This window comes from Oreochromis niloticus, linkage group LG6, assembly GCF_001858045.2.
Source record: "Oreochromis niloticus isolate F11D_XX linkage group LG6, O_niloticus_UMD_NMBU, whole genome shotgun sequence".
NCBI lineage: Eukaryota > Metazoa > Chordata > Actinopteri > Cichliformes > Cichlidae > Oreochromis > Oreochromis niloticus.
The window spans coordinates 32,703,691-32,717,941 of record NC_031971.2 but is presented as its reverse complement, the minus strand read 5'-3'; the positions used below and the strand labels follow the sequence as shown (position 1 = coordinate 32,717,941).

The following is a 14,251-nucleotide window of genomic DNA, read 5'->3' as shown; positions in this document are numbered from 1 at the left end:
CGCGGGCCAATCGTTATTATCGTTGGCGGATGCTCTTTGCGGGGCGTGGGGCTCACACCAAGAGCGCGCGTATGCCTGGCACGCCCCCTCAGTCGGTTCACTCATACCCCCGGCCCCTTTGATGTTGTGTCATCATATGACCGCGCTGCCTTTGAAGTGTCTTTGATTGAACATGGTGTGTGAGTAAAAAACGCAGTTGGACACGCCGTTCCGCTGCAGAAGGTCACGCCACTGATGCACATGTTTTGCGGCTTTTTATGCGCTTCAGAATTAAACTGCATTTTCTTTGTGTTTGTTGCTCAAGATAGATAATCAGATAATCTTTTGGGCTATTTCACAACAGAAGATAAGGTCGCTGGAAGTTTTTAAATCATGAGTGTGGTATGTGTAGACACAGCGATAGGGCGAACACACTAAGTCACACTAAAGCATAAATCAACACTTATTACTGACACGTAAAATATTTAAGCTATGCTTGCGGGATGTGAGTTTAAGATTATTGTGTGACAGTTATTAACTCTGTTGCAACTGTTGACTGTATTGAAGACCTTTGACTCATCCTTATTGTAAATGTGAGCCAGCGCTTCATCTGCTCCACTTTTTACTTTTCCTTTACAACCATTTTTTCCAAAACTGACTTCTTATTGTGTCGTTAAACCTCACAGATACATGAACAGAATCCCAAAGCAGTTTGAGAACTGGCACTGGCTGGCCTGGTTGGAGAACTCATCAGTGGTGTCAATGTCATTTTATATGTGACCAATTTAATTTCAAGTGTGCTGGGTCAATAAAAACATTGTATGATTCCCCATTAAGACAATCTTTGTCAGTATGAAGTGGTTTGTGTGTTCTTCTGTCGGAGATCTTGTTTTCCAGCCACTGGAAAAATAGAATAGAATAATTCTGCACATCTAGGTTCAAGAGAAAAGAGATTCTTAATCCCTGAAAGCTTCTTTTTCTAAGAAGATGGTGAAACTTGGATAAAATGAATCATTCGTACAGCCACTGCAATCATGTGATTCATTTTAACCACTTAAAACAGAGGTTAACTCCTGGTGAAGTGAAAGGTTCTCTGAGATTTTCACATCTTGTTAAGCCATCCAGGAGGCCAGACTGGACCTATGGGTGGGACACATGTAGCCCATGAGCCATATGTTTAACACCAGAAAGCTATTTTTGCCCATATTGTTTCTTTTACATCTGCTCATCTTTAAACGTCCCCATTCATTCACCAGATCCACCGTCCTCTGATGTCTAACATTCACACACTGCCTGTAATTTGATTTCGATCTTTGATGGGGTTTTTTATGATGAAAGGAACACTTAAAAAAGGTCTCTCAGCATGTAAAACCCACTGCAGATGCCTTTATAAGTTTGCGCTCTATCCAGACAGTTTTGAAGTTTCAGTCCTGCTGAGCGAGGAAGGAAACTGATTGTTTGTTTGTTTGTTCAGATGGTGGCAATTTCCCACTAGGACTGAGAAGTGCATTCATTTCTGTCTGTCTGTCTCTCTTTCCCAGGTGGACTTTGTCTTTAAATGTTGCTCTTGAAGCAGTCAGTCAATCAGTCAGTTGTTCGGCCTCTTAAGCTCTGGCCTCACACCTCTCCATCTGTTGGCACCACTTGTCATGTTGTTTGTCTCGTCTTATTCCAGCTTTGATCCAATTTGATCCATGCTGAGAAAAAACAGCCTTGATTGTTGTTGCTCAAACTGCATACATACAGTACATTAGGTTTTCCATATGGAGAGCAGATTGACTGTGTGTGACTGTGTTGTGGTCAGTTTACAGACAGGATCAATTTCCTTCTCTCATGAGGCCAGATTGTGTTTTCTTATTATGCTTTTAAGGTCAAGGGAAGAGTAATGATCTTCATATTGTTTTTAGATGCACACTGTACAATACAAGCTGCGGAGGGTTTTTTTTTTCACAGAATGAATAGATAGATTTTTTTTTACATTGACTCTGATGTTGTTAATCCACTCAAATTATTTTTTCTAACACACAAACGGATGTGTAGAAAAGACCTTTCCAAACTTAAGTCTCCCCTTCCACCTAGGTTAATGTAGTGACTGTAAATTCCATGTAATTCACATCATGTTTATAATTCATAAATAATTCAGTTAGCTGGATTTAGACAGACTAGTCAATAACCCTAACCCCTTTGGTTTATTCTGACAAAAGGGAAAGTAAGAGTTGGCATTAATATGATTAATGAGGTCTTATTTCTATGTAAGTGCTCCAGTAAGTTGTTAAGTAAGCCAGTATACACGGTACATAACATGGGATCCAATAATAAAAAAATACAAATTACAATTGTATGCATCTGTTAAATCAGAAATTTAACACTAGATTACACTAGTTTCAAGTAGACAAAAATTATTTCCCCCTGGGAATACAAAATATAGACCTTATAATATCACACTGTCCCAATGGAGCAGTTCAATCTCTAAAAGCAGAGTTGGAGGCAAATCCTTCAGGTATCAGGTTAGCTCCCAGTTTAGGTTCAGGAAACAGACACCCTCCCTACTTTTAGATTCGGCTTCAAACTTTCCTTTTTGATAAAGCTTAGCGTTTGGGATGGATCAGATGAGTCTAAAGCATCTTAGTTATTCTTTTATAGGTTCAGGCTGCTGGGACACTTCCCAAAAATGAGTAGACCATTTCTTCTCTAGTCCACTCTTTTCACTCCTGATGCATTTACATGGCACTATCGCATGGCATTAAATTGTGTCTACCCTCTCCCATAGCATGTGTTGTGTTTCTGTCTCTCTGTGCTCTTTTTGAGACAATGGTTGTTTGAATTGGCACCGTATGAATAAACCCAAACCGAACTGAATTTGGTGTTATAATATTTCACTGTAACGTTTTTTAAAATAAAAGACAATAAACTACTAGCCAGTCTAAACTACAGTAAGGCTTAGTATATGAATAGATAGTACAAGTTGTGTTCTTAGTATTTTATTTCATGTTGTAGCACTTTAAGAGACAAGCAGATGTCTCTTAAGTGCTATTTGACTATTGCAGTGGGACGCTAAAACATTGTGGGGGTTATTTCTTCTTAATTTTTTAAATGTTTGTATAATTAACATTATTTTGTTTGGATAATAACGCTCATAAAGGTGAGACGAAGAAAATCTTAAAAGTTGAACGAACTGCACCTTTAAGTGATGCCGCGACAGAGTCAATAAAGCTTATTCAAACAAACATTGTGACGTCAGGACACGCAATGGCTGCTAGTGGCACAGCTGTAACGGTTCTCACTCCCAATGGGAGAAGGCAAACAGTTAAAGTGGCTCCAAACACGCCGTTACTGCAGGTGAACTGTTATAGAGGAGCGTTTCATCTTTACTTAGGTGGACGGCTTATTGAATTCTGCGCTTTGGTTATAGAACCGGACTAAATTCCTTCCCTCCGAGTTAGCTTGCTGGGCTAACAGTTGTTAGCCAGTGACTGATCAGTTTGTGTTTTCGTGCGGATGAAATCAGATTATTTGGGAGATTTTGTGGCATAACTCGTGTTGTAATATTTTCCGCCTTCAGGTGCTGGAGGAAGTCTGCAAGAAGCACGGATTTAACCCAGAAGATCACGGTTTGAAGTGAGCAAATGAACGTAGCTGTATATCAGTTTTTGTCCCTTCAGATTAAAAGCCTTTCACCTGGATTACATCCAAATACACTTTAATACATAAACAATCGCACTGGACAGTAGCGGAATAGTAATATGTGAAATATCCGTTTATTTATATAGTTAAAGAAGTTAAGCAAGTTAAATGTTGTAAGCGATTTTCACATCTTGTACAACTCTGTTTTGGTTTCAGATCGTGTTTACTTATATTTTAAAAATCGGTGTCACTGCAGGAAAAAAAGAAACAAGACAAATTATGTGTCAAAAAATGAAATCAAATTGAAATTTGATAACTGTTTGTAACTGTTTGTACTGTCCTCAGGCTCATACATCATTCTTCACAGCTGTCCAGCTACTCCACATGAAACATTTAGTCTGATTTAATTGCTCTCTTTCTTCTCCACTGTGAAAATTTTTGGCAGGTTTCAGAGGACTATTGTTGACCTGACGCGGCCATGGAGGTTTGCAAACCTGCCCAACAACGCCAAACTGGAAATGGTGACGAGTACGAGGAAACAAGTTATAGCTGACAGCCAGGTCAGTTCAAACAAAGTGCAACTTGGGGCTCAACGTTTAGTCAGATTTTAATCTCCGTTATGATTTTGCTCTCAAATTGTTGAGAAAACAAAATAATCTTGACCATCTTCTTTGCACAGCTTTCATTTAGAGTGGTGTGTTTTTACTCTCCCTAAAAGTTCAGCTTTTAGTTTAACCCCAACCAGGGTGTCTATAATTCAGCTTTTGGCTACAAAGATCTAATCAAGGAAGTAAATCGTTGAAGGTTTCTTATGGTGAACATGTGAAAGAATATCACTTAATTGGAGCTACCCCAAAGAAGAGTTTGTGTCTACTCCTGACCTCAAACTAGGAATCTTTCGTAGTTGAAGAAAATGCCCAGAAAAAGACACTTTTTAAACTCCAGTATCTACGCAGTGTCTCTTAATCTAGTGAATAATGTGCATATTTTAGAATATTGACCAAATTTATCATGATTACGACTTTTCCTATAAGCAAGCAGCCTTGGTGCATCTATGTATATGTGGGTGTTAGAGAGAGTCAGAAAGGAAGAAAAGTCTCCAAAACCAGTGTTTGGAGACTTTCCTAGCTACGCCATTTTTTATTTTATGTTTTTTCAGATTCATGGTGTGCATGAATCAGAAAAAATGTGGAAACAATTCTTTTTACCTCAAGTCTGATTGCAACACAAAACATGCTCTTAATAAAAAATTATTAAACAAGAGCTCATTTCCAGGATCAGCATTGCCAGAGTCCTTTTTATAGAAGTACCACAACTCGGTATCCTTTTTGAAATGCCTCCAGTCATTTATGTGGGCAGTTATTTGAAACACCAGAGTGAAAAAATATCTGCTTAACTTATTTTAAGTGACTTTGTCTCAGTGAAACTTTGCCAGCCTTTTTAGCCTTGAGTGGCCAAGGTAAACATGTTCAGAACATACTTCTTTACCAGGGTTTTTCCTGTATATGGTAAATGGTAAATGGCCTGTATTTATATAGCGCTTTTTCTGGTCCCTAAGGACCCCAAAGCGCTTTACATATCCAGTCATTCACCCATTCACGCACACATTCACACACAGAAGTGTTTGTGCCCAGCAAAGAGATTTTAGCCTTCCATTAGAGAAAGCTCACCAGGACTTTGATTTTTGACATGTTTTATGTAAGTGGGGTTTAATTAAGTTAAGCTTGAATGGCGCGTTTGTTTTTTAAATAACAGGCGAATGCGTAGACTTCTGTTAAGAAAGGTCACATAGGCTATTTGCCTGGCGTGCATGTTGTTCAATAAATAAAATTAATTTGAGTCCCCTTAGGGCTATTTGTCCCACTCATGATCATGTTTGAATAGCCTTAAGTAGCTTCATGTGTGGGTCAGTCAGCCCCGTGTGTGGGTTTCTTTATTGTCCGTACCTGGAAATGCCTGAATTCTCTGTCACTGCTCTCTCTCTGATTCCTATCCAACAAAACACTTTGTTGTAGCTGAGCTGTAGTTTCCTATGACATCATGGCATCATAATCCATGCTGTAAAATTCACGGCTGGGTTTGATCTGCTGTTTTTGTTCATTTGATGGATGGTTGACTGTTGATACCTGGCAGATTTTATACAGACGCACACACGCAGGCACCTCTGGGGCAGACTGGTTTGTGGGAGTGTTTCGTGTTTGACCGTTGACAGCCAAAGCCCTCGTTTCATCTCTCCCGGTGTGCTGACATGCAGCGTGCTTTCTGTGCCGAACAACACCGTTGCAGAGTAAACAACTCGCAGAGTGACTCAGAGAAAGAGCAACAGAGACTTGCACTCATGTCTGATGTTACTTATTTTCAGGCTGAGGTAGGCCCACATGTGCAGCTTAATCATCTTTGATTATCAAAGAATTTTCTTCCTGGTAAATGTATCAAGACTGATGAGCCAAGAACTTACAAATGACCACCGTGGGGGATTTTCAAAATCAATTCCTTTTCGGCATTTAAGGAGATGTTTGTGAGTCCAACAGCGTGAAGTGCTTGTACTGTAGATTTTATTACTTTTAGCTTCTGTCAAAAGAAAAAAAAATGTAAATAATTTAAAGAAAATCTTACTGTGATAATTATGTGTTTAAAGGGGCCTCATTGTGCTTATTTCCTCCTCCTTAGTTTTATTCTTGGACTGTTAGAGTAGCTATGCATGATGGACAGTCCAAAATAATCCTTATTTATCTTAACCTGGGGCTGGATGCAGGCTCTGTTCATCCTCCATCCAAAACGAGCTGTTATAGGTGTTTAAAGCCAACTTTCTTCTGATTGGCTGCTGCCTGGAAACACAAGATCTAAACTGCAGTTAGCTGTGACTGCTGTGCTTGAGGATGTCCACTTTCACTGACATCATGCAGATCCTAATGTAGGAAAAACCTGGTGAAACTGAGCATTTAGAGCAGTTTGAATCCTGTGCTCTGGGCTCACATCCATTACTTATATATATGCTAAACTACTTATTTTAATCTTCGGTTATGTTTAACATGTTCATCCTCCACTGTAAGATAACAGAAAAAGAGGAAAGGCATAGTGAGCCTACTTTTTGGTTGATGTCTTTCTTTTTTATTTATGCGGCATAAAAGCAGTGTCTTACTCAGATCCAGCTGGTGCCCTTTGTTGGATCTGTCACTATCCAACTTACCGTAATAAATGAAACAAATGCTAATCAGTGCTCTGGACCGTCTCATGTTGATAGTTTAGAACTGCTTTTTATTTCCATTATTGTTTTTATTTGGTTAATGGTTAAAGAGCGCCTTTGGTCTTTATGCTTAATCTGTGTTCCTGTGGTTTCATACGTGGCAGGTGCGGATTGCACTACAGATGGAGGACGGCTCTCGGCTCCAGGGTTCGTTCTCCTGTGGACAGACTCTGTGGGAAGTGCTCACACATTTTCCAGAAATCAGGTGTGTGCATGAACAATTGTACAGGGTCAGAATCTGTGTGTCTTTGTAAAAAAACAACCGTTAAAAGGCCTCAAAAGTAAATTAAATTGTGTTGAATGCCGACTAAATAGATTTTTATGTTGTTAGTTACTGTGAGAATTTCTAGCACACAGGGCCTCCCTTTTCACCCCTGTTCACATATTTAGATCATGCAACGTGGTTGTATGTATGTTTGTTTTGGAAAAGGCTAGATTTTGATCCATACTCTAAGTGTGTATTCCCACGAGTGAAAAATTGCACAAAAAGAAGACTTGGAATAGGAGGAACTGCAAGAATATGGTAAACTTGTAGAAGAACAAATAACAGATTTAGAAGGCAAGAAACTACAGCAAGAAGAAATAAAAGACCTAGAATGAGAAGAACTAAAAGAATTACTGGAAGAAGAAAAGACTGAGAGAGCTGCTCGAAGAGTTAGGGGAAAAAAAGACTAGAATATGTATCAATAGAAGTACTAGGACAACAGGAACGACTAGAAGACTTGGAAGAGGAGCAAGCAGTAGAAGAAGAAGCTGGCAGAACTTAAATAGAAGAATTATAAGTACTAGAATTAGAAGACAAAGAACTAGTACAAGAACAAGAAAGAATAGAAGAATTAGAATACAAAGAAATAAAAGACTTACTGGAAGAGTGGAAAAAATGAAAAGATGTAGAAGAACTACAAGTAGAGCTAGAAGATGAGAACGCGTAGAAAAAGAATTACTAGATGATGTAAAAAACGTACCGCATTTTACAAACCATAAGGCGCACCGGATTATAAAGCACACTGTCGATGAATGGGTCTATTTTCATACATAAGGTGCACCAGATTATAAGACGCATTAAGTGAAACAAAACAGTCAGATAAGTCAAACTTTAGTCAACTCATTCTTCTTGCTTCCTCCACTTCCGTACCATTGATTCATTAATGTTGAATTCTATACAGCTGCTCTATTCCCATTTTGTTGCAGTATATTAATAACTAACCTGGTATTGTGGATGGATTATCTCAGTTGTTCTTCTGACTGAAGTTTGGTCCATTTACAGCATCCTGCCATGCGATTGCATTTGTCCCTAACCATTAAGGAATGCTCATGTTAACTTTTATTGAGTGGAAAAAAGTTAGCGTTCATCCTCCAGCTTCACTGTGTTTATGTTATGCTAACATAGCTGTGTTAGCATAACATAATGATGTGTGTAGCACATCATTGTATACCAGCTAGCCAAACTTCAGTAACCTTACAAACGTCACTGCTGTTTAGTTTTCTGTCTTCATTTATGTTGGAAGTGATAGCAGAGCTGTACGCTTTAATGTTAAACTTAACCGTTACACCTGTTAAAGCAGGAACGCTGATCATTTTATTAAAGATGAAAGAATTTTTAAAGGGTTTTTAACTCTCAGTGATGCCGCAGTGGTCATTTGACTTTGGGCCCTGAAACGGGCGGAGTTTGGTAGCCGTAATGCTCTGACAATTCAACAAGCATTGCGGCTCTGTAGCTTACCAAAGTCGTACTAGAACGTTTTTTGACAGGTTTTTGAGTGCCGATTTTACCACATAAATTCGGTTCAAGGTCAGTAAGCGCAACCAGAATTCATACATAAAGCGCACTGTCGATTAAAAAAAAAAAAAAAAAAATTAAAGGATTTTAATCGCTCCGTATAGTCTGAAAAATAAGGTCCTAAAAAATACCAGAGGAATGAGTAAAAAGAGTAAACCTTTGATCGGTATCGCTATTTAGATTGGTACATCGATGTCTTGGAAAGATTTTTACTATATTTGAAAGTTTGGTCATAATTCATTTAAAGTGTAATATTTAAAAAAAAGAATTGAAAAATAAAACTGAAACTGGAGGCACGAAAGAAAGCAAACTTTGGTCATGGTGTTACACGAAGAGGTTAATGGACTCAACACTGCATTTCATCCATCTTCCATAGCGTGAAGATTGTCACAACGAAAGCACGCCAAGATAACATTCCTTCTTCTCACCACTCCTCTACTGAAGTTTAAGCTTCATTCAAACACACACACACACGCACAGATGCAGCTGTTGCTCAGTAGTTCCAGCTGTGCGGTCCCAGGTGCTCATGCATCCGTCCAGCCCTCATCTCCACTCCATTAAATGACATCATTGCATTTGTTGATACTTTTCCAAGCAAGTCATGCTTCCATGAAATGAATGTTAGCTCCGCGGCAATGTAAAAAGCTCAAGGAATGTTATGAAGCACAGAGGAAAGCTTTGATATTCAGAATTGAAGAGAACAATAGTAAAACATTTATGGTTCAATTAGGTACTACACGGGATTGTGCACACATGGTTTACACATGCTGATAGTGTGCCACTGCATTGCATGAGGTTTTATTGTAAAATCACCAGGCTTATTATCCTCAACAAGGAAAAGCCACTTGTGGGTTTTGTTTAAAGTAAATGAAAATCATTTGGCCAAGTTTTAATCTGTGTGTGTGTGTGTGTGTGTGTGTGTGTGTGTGTGTGTGTGTCTTCTCAACCTCACCACCTTCCTCCAGTGTGTTGGAGCTATCTGACTCAAGATCCACTCCTGTGTGTGTTTACATGAGAGATGAGGTATGCGGTCTTTTAACTCTCCCTTTCTCAGGAGATGAAAGTGAATTTTATGATAACACAGCTGCTTGTCCACATGTGCGTGTCTGTGGATGTGCAGGTGAGTGGCGAAGAAGAACTAAGGAAGGCCTCTTTGAAGTCTCTAGGTCTTACAGGAGGAAGTGCCATTGTCAGGTAGGCTGCTCGTTTTCATGCTTCATGCATTTTGTGGGTGTGACTTTATTAATTATGTATCTAAAACATCATATATAGAGAGTCTACAAGATGACTGCAGCTGTGACAAGCAGAAAAGTGTCCTTCAAGATGGTCTCCTTTTACAGCGATAAGCTGCATCTACCGATTTGGCACCCCCTGCTACATTTGGTCACTCCCTAGAAGTCCCTTCTGACCACTTGCAGATTTGCTACATCTCCTTCTCTGTGTTTGAGGAAAAGGAAGATGTCTTAGAAAGCCAAATAGGGCTACCTGAATGTCTTGGCCAAAAAACTCAAATGTTTTCAGTGTACTGTGAACAGGTGCAAGATGGTACGTGCCACAAATCACCCTATTTTCTGTCAGATGCCTCAGGATGTTCCAGTAGATATCTTCACAAATCAATGGTGCACAACACAGTATAGCAAAGTCTGTACTTGGTTGGCCATGCTATCAGCCAGTAGTCGTTTCCATTATAACATATTCTATTACAAGTCTCCCTAATGGGCGTATTTGTTGTTGGAACGTTATAGTATAGTTACACCACAGACACGTCTGGTGCATTCACAAAAAAGGCTTGTGGATGTCCACACTAAGCCAAACATTCATTATCTGATGATGGAATTGATGTCATTGATGTCACTTGTACAGACGTGGACTCATTTACGGATGCAAACACTTTAAATGTAAAATTAAAAAAAGATGGCCTGAGAGCACACCATCATCTCGGCATATCATGGTTATGCTGATAAGACAACTACATGCTCAGTGCACCTTATGTGGACACTGCAAGCTGCTTTTTGTTCTCTGGGTCATTGACTAAGAAATATCATCAGCAGTGATGATCTTCGGCATGAAGTTCAGGTGGGTTTAACACAAAAGTTGATACTGGTGCGAGTTTTGAGGTCTCTGGGGGAAATCGTAGTCAGAATGGGAGTAATTCAAATCTAGTAGGAGCTTTAGGTTTGGTCCATAGTGGAACCAAGGAGATTACATTGAAGGGGAAAGAACTACATTTAACCTTTTTTTTAAATCACCCTGTATTAATACCATATAAACTGTTTGGAGCTGAAAATCTTGATTTTTATTACTAAGGTTTATGCTTTCTGGTACATTTACTCGCTTTTTTTATGATTTATGTTTAAGGTTTTTACTCAAAAAGGAAAAAAACTCGGGAGAAAAAGCTGAAATGGATACACCCGCTATGCCAACTACGCCCATTGCCATGGAAACCACACCCAGTCCATCCCCGCAGCCCGATCCCGCTCCATCGGTTCCAGAGACGTCAGCAACAGATGTGCCATGCCCAGATAAGACGGCGGAAACCCAAACTGTGCCATCTTCTGCCACATCTACAATCACACTACCCGTTCAACAAGAAGACGCTTCAAACCCCCAGGATGCCGTTCAACCTAAAGCCCCTCCCACAGGAAGTCAAATGCCAGAGGACGATGGTGAAAAAGCAGGGCCGTCAGGACTAAACTGCCACCCATCATCTCCTACTTCTTCAGCTCCTTTCATTCCTTTCTCCGGAGGTGGTCAGCGCCTCGGCGGTCCAGCTGGAGGAGTTGCACGTTCCCTCTCGTCATCATCATCCTCATCTCTGTCAGCGCTGCCCGCTGCTGTCGAGTCACCCAAAGCCAAGAAAGCCAAATCCAGCCACGGTTCAAGCACAAAGGTCAGCCAAACCATGAGTTTACTCGGCCTGCCAGGTGTATGCACTTTTTTTGTTATTAGCTACTGTGTCTTCTTGGCCCTTATGCTGCCATTAACCAGTTTTCAACATAAACCACAAGGTCACAAAAATATAAAGACGATGAAAGATAAAAGCTGAGAAATCTGAAGCTCATATTGATGTTTTCTGTTAAAGCCATGTGTTTGCACATTAATGAAAACTTACCACTTCAAATCAGATTATGTTGCTTATTAAGGGCATTTTTTGTTGGCTTCAAGAATTGTCCTTTTTAGATTGAATGTTTACAGTCCTGATCTGATAAGTAATTGGTGAAACTGGACCTTTTCTGTTCCTTTCAGTGTAAAACCACTACCAAGGTGCAGCATGATAGTATGGGTGATGCGGAGGAGTTCTTAGAGGTGAGTTTGTTCTGTAACCTCTTTATTTCAGATGACCAATTTCTCTGTTTGTGAATTTCCAACTCCTTCATAAATTAAGTGTTTTCATTTCTGCAGCATTTAGTCAGTTTAAATTGAACTCGGGTTCGTTTTCCAGCTTGATGTAGTTTGTTTGTGCTGGCTTGAACACAGTAAATCACCCACACCGAGACCCTTTGAGAAACTTACCGTACCAATCTATGCTTGGTACTCTGAAATGTAGCAAGGCACTATAGATGTGCCAAGGTCTGTACGGGTTAGCAACTAGCCGTGAAATCAGTGTAAATTCTCGAGCTTCTCCACTGGCCCAGAACGCAGCACCTGCTTCCTATATTTACTTTTGTTGCTCCCTTCCCCAAACCCATTTGGCCAATAAATGGGCTGATATTCCCACGTGGTTTGTAGTGACGCATTTTGGTTTTCTTGGAGTTCACTTGATTTGAGTTTGAGTTTACAATCTTATCAAATGATTCAGACTAGGGTAAATGAACTGTACGTTTAAGTCTTGACACCCAGAAGTTGTTTTATTTTATTTTGAAACTCTTATCTGAATGATTGTGGAGAAAGCCAAGAGTAATTTTAGTGGCCACTAGGACTAAAATCTGGATTTGATTTATTAGAAGCTAAGTGGCTTTGCCTCAAAATAAGGTTTATGTTACACTACAATGCATACATCCAGTTTCACCTCATTATACCTCAATGCAGAGTGCCGACAGAGTCGACATCTCAGCCTCATCTAACCAGAACACTGAACAAAATACATGGTGGTAAACTTACATCTTTACCACAGTAGATTGGGATGATGATGATTAGAGGAGCTCAAACTGTTGTGAAAATCTGTGCAATGCAAATAGTTTAAAAGTTTCCTGGTTCAGCTGTGGTCTGGCTCTTTGTGGGGGGCGGGGGCATCACTGGTGTTACAGAATTTGTTTGTAGATGTCTATTGGTCAGTGATTGTCAGCTTTCTCTTCAGCGTGCTCTTAACAACGTGGAGAAGCAGGGGATCGAACCGCTAACCTTCTGATTGGTAGATGACCCTCTCTACCTCCCGAGCCCCAGGCAGCTCTATTCAGTTTGTCTAAAGAAACCTTTAAATTCAAGGCACATTAAAATTAATGCAATATTGTGCAGTAAATTATGAATACATTTAAGAGAAAACTCAAACATTTAGACAATCATTTAGGAGGAGCAGCATTTGGCGATGGTGGGGAAGAAGAACTTTCTTTTAACAGGAAGAGATGTTCAACAGAACCAGGCTCAGGGAAGGGCAGGATTCTACCGTGGCCGAAAAGGGAATAGGGGCCGTGAGAAGTAAACAAGACTTCTGCTGTGATAAATAAAGCTAAAATTTGGACACTTGAGATCCAAATATTGTTGCGGACACTCTTATATCTCCCTCTGTCTGCAGCCAGTGGAGAGGGAGCCTCTCATCTACCACCTGGACTCGACATCCCATCAGTCTGAGGACTATAGGGATCTGCCGGACGAGTTCTTTGAAGTGACCGTGGATGATGTGCGGAAGCGCTTTGCCCAGCTGAAGAGCGAGAGGTGGGGAAGGAGGAAATGGTTGAGTGACTGGGTGCAGTATTTAGTACAAATACCTTGTTGCTGCAGAAACACGTCTGGATCCGATGTGTTTCTGCGCTGTTTGGAACAGATAATTAGTCAGTTTGGCATTCGGTCCTGCGGTGTTTTGTCGATGTATAACCCTTAATTGCAAAAATACCCTAGCAGTGATGAGAGGCCATAGGCAGGGAGAATGCTGGGCATCACTGTGTGCATTTTGAAGTTTCTTTATTTTTACTTTTTTACTTGTTTATTTTTTAAAATTTATGACCAGTTTGAAGTTTTTAGTTATTTATGAGCACTTCTTCAAAACAGATGCGTTCAAGTTTATTCTGCAATCTCTGGATGTGGCGTCAACAGACCACAGCTGTTGAGACATCGTGTGTGTTTGCAAACATGTTCTCATTTATAAGACAACACACAAACACTACAAAAGCTTCTAAATATGGCACGCTGGGAGCAATTAGTAGTTCTGTTTCGTGTAGACGTTTATCTTCCAGCCATCGACCAAACACCGTCAGGCTGAGACCTCACCGCTCACATCCTTTAATCTCTGTCTGCACTGACATGGCTGCCTCATGGCTACTGCCATGTCAATGACTGCAATTACCAAGGGTGGAATTAAGCCGACCAAAGCAATTTGCCTGTAACACGCACGCACGCACGCACACACACACAGACACACACACACACACACCACCACACACGAGTAGGGGTAGGAAAGAAACAGT

At 40.2% G+C, this 14,251-nt stretch overlaps 1 protein-coding gene across 1 annotated transcript in view; it reads left to right on the top strand.

The window, feature by feature from the left end:
• Positions 1 to 3,180: 3,180 nt before the first annotated feature.
• The window catches only part of aspscr1 (ASPSCR1 tether for SLC2A4, UBX domain containing), a 22,783-nt gene continuing 11,712 nt past the window's right edge, over positions 3,181 to 14,251 (top strand). Inside the window, exons 1-9 of the mRNA XM_005458508.4 lie at positions 3,181 to 3,318; positions 3,542 to 3,597; positions 4,049 to 4,163; positions 6,955 to 7,055; positions 9,596 to 9,653; positions 9,751 to 9,824; positions 10,989 to 11,520; positions 11,877 to 11,936; positions 13,363 to 13,502. Of these exons, the coding sequence (XP_005458565.1) occupies positions 3,229 to 3,318; positions 3,542 to 3,597; positions 4,049 to 4,163; positions 6,955 to 7,055; positions 9,596 to 9,653; positions 9,751 to 9,824; positions 10,989 to 11,520; positions 11,877 to 11,936; positions 13,363 to 13,502 (1,226 nt within the window). The 5' untranslated portion in view covers positions 3,181 to 3,228. The remainder of the gene's footprint in view (positions 3,319 to 3,541; positions 3,598 to 4,048; positions 4,164 to 6,954; positions 7,056 to 9,595; positions 9,654 to 9,750; positions 9,825 to 10,988; positions 11,521 to 11,876; positions 11,937 to 13,362; positions 13,503 to 14,251) is intronic.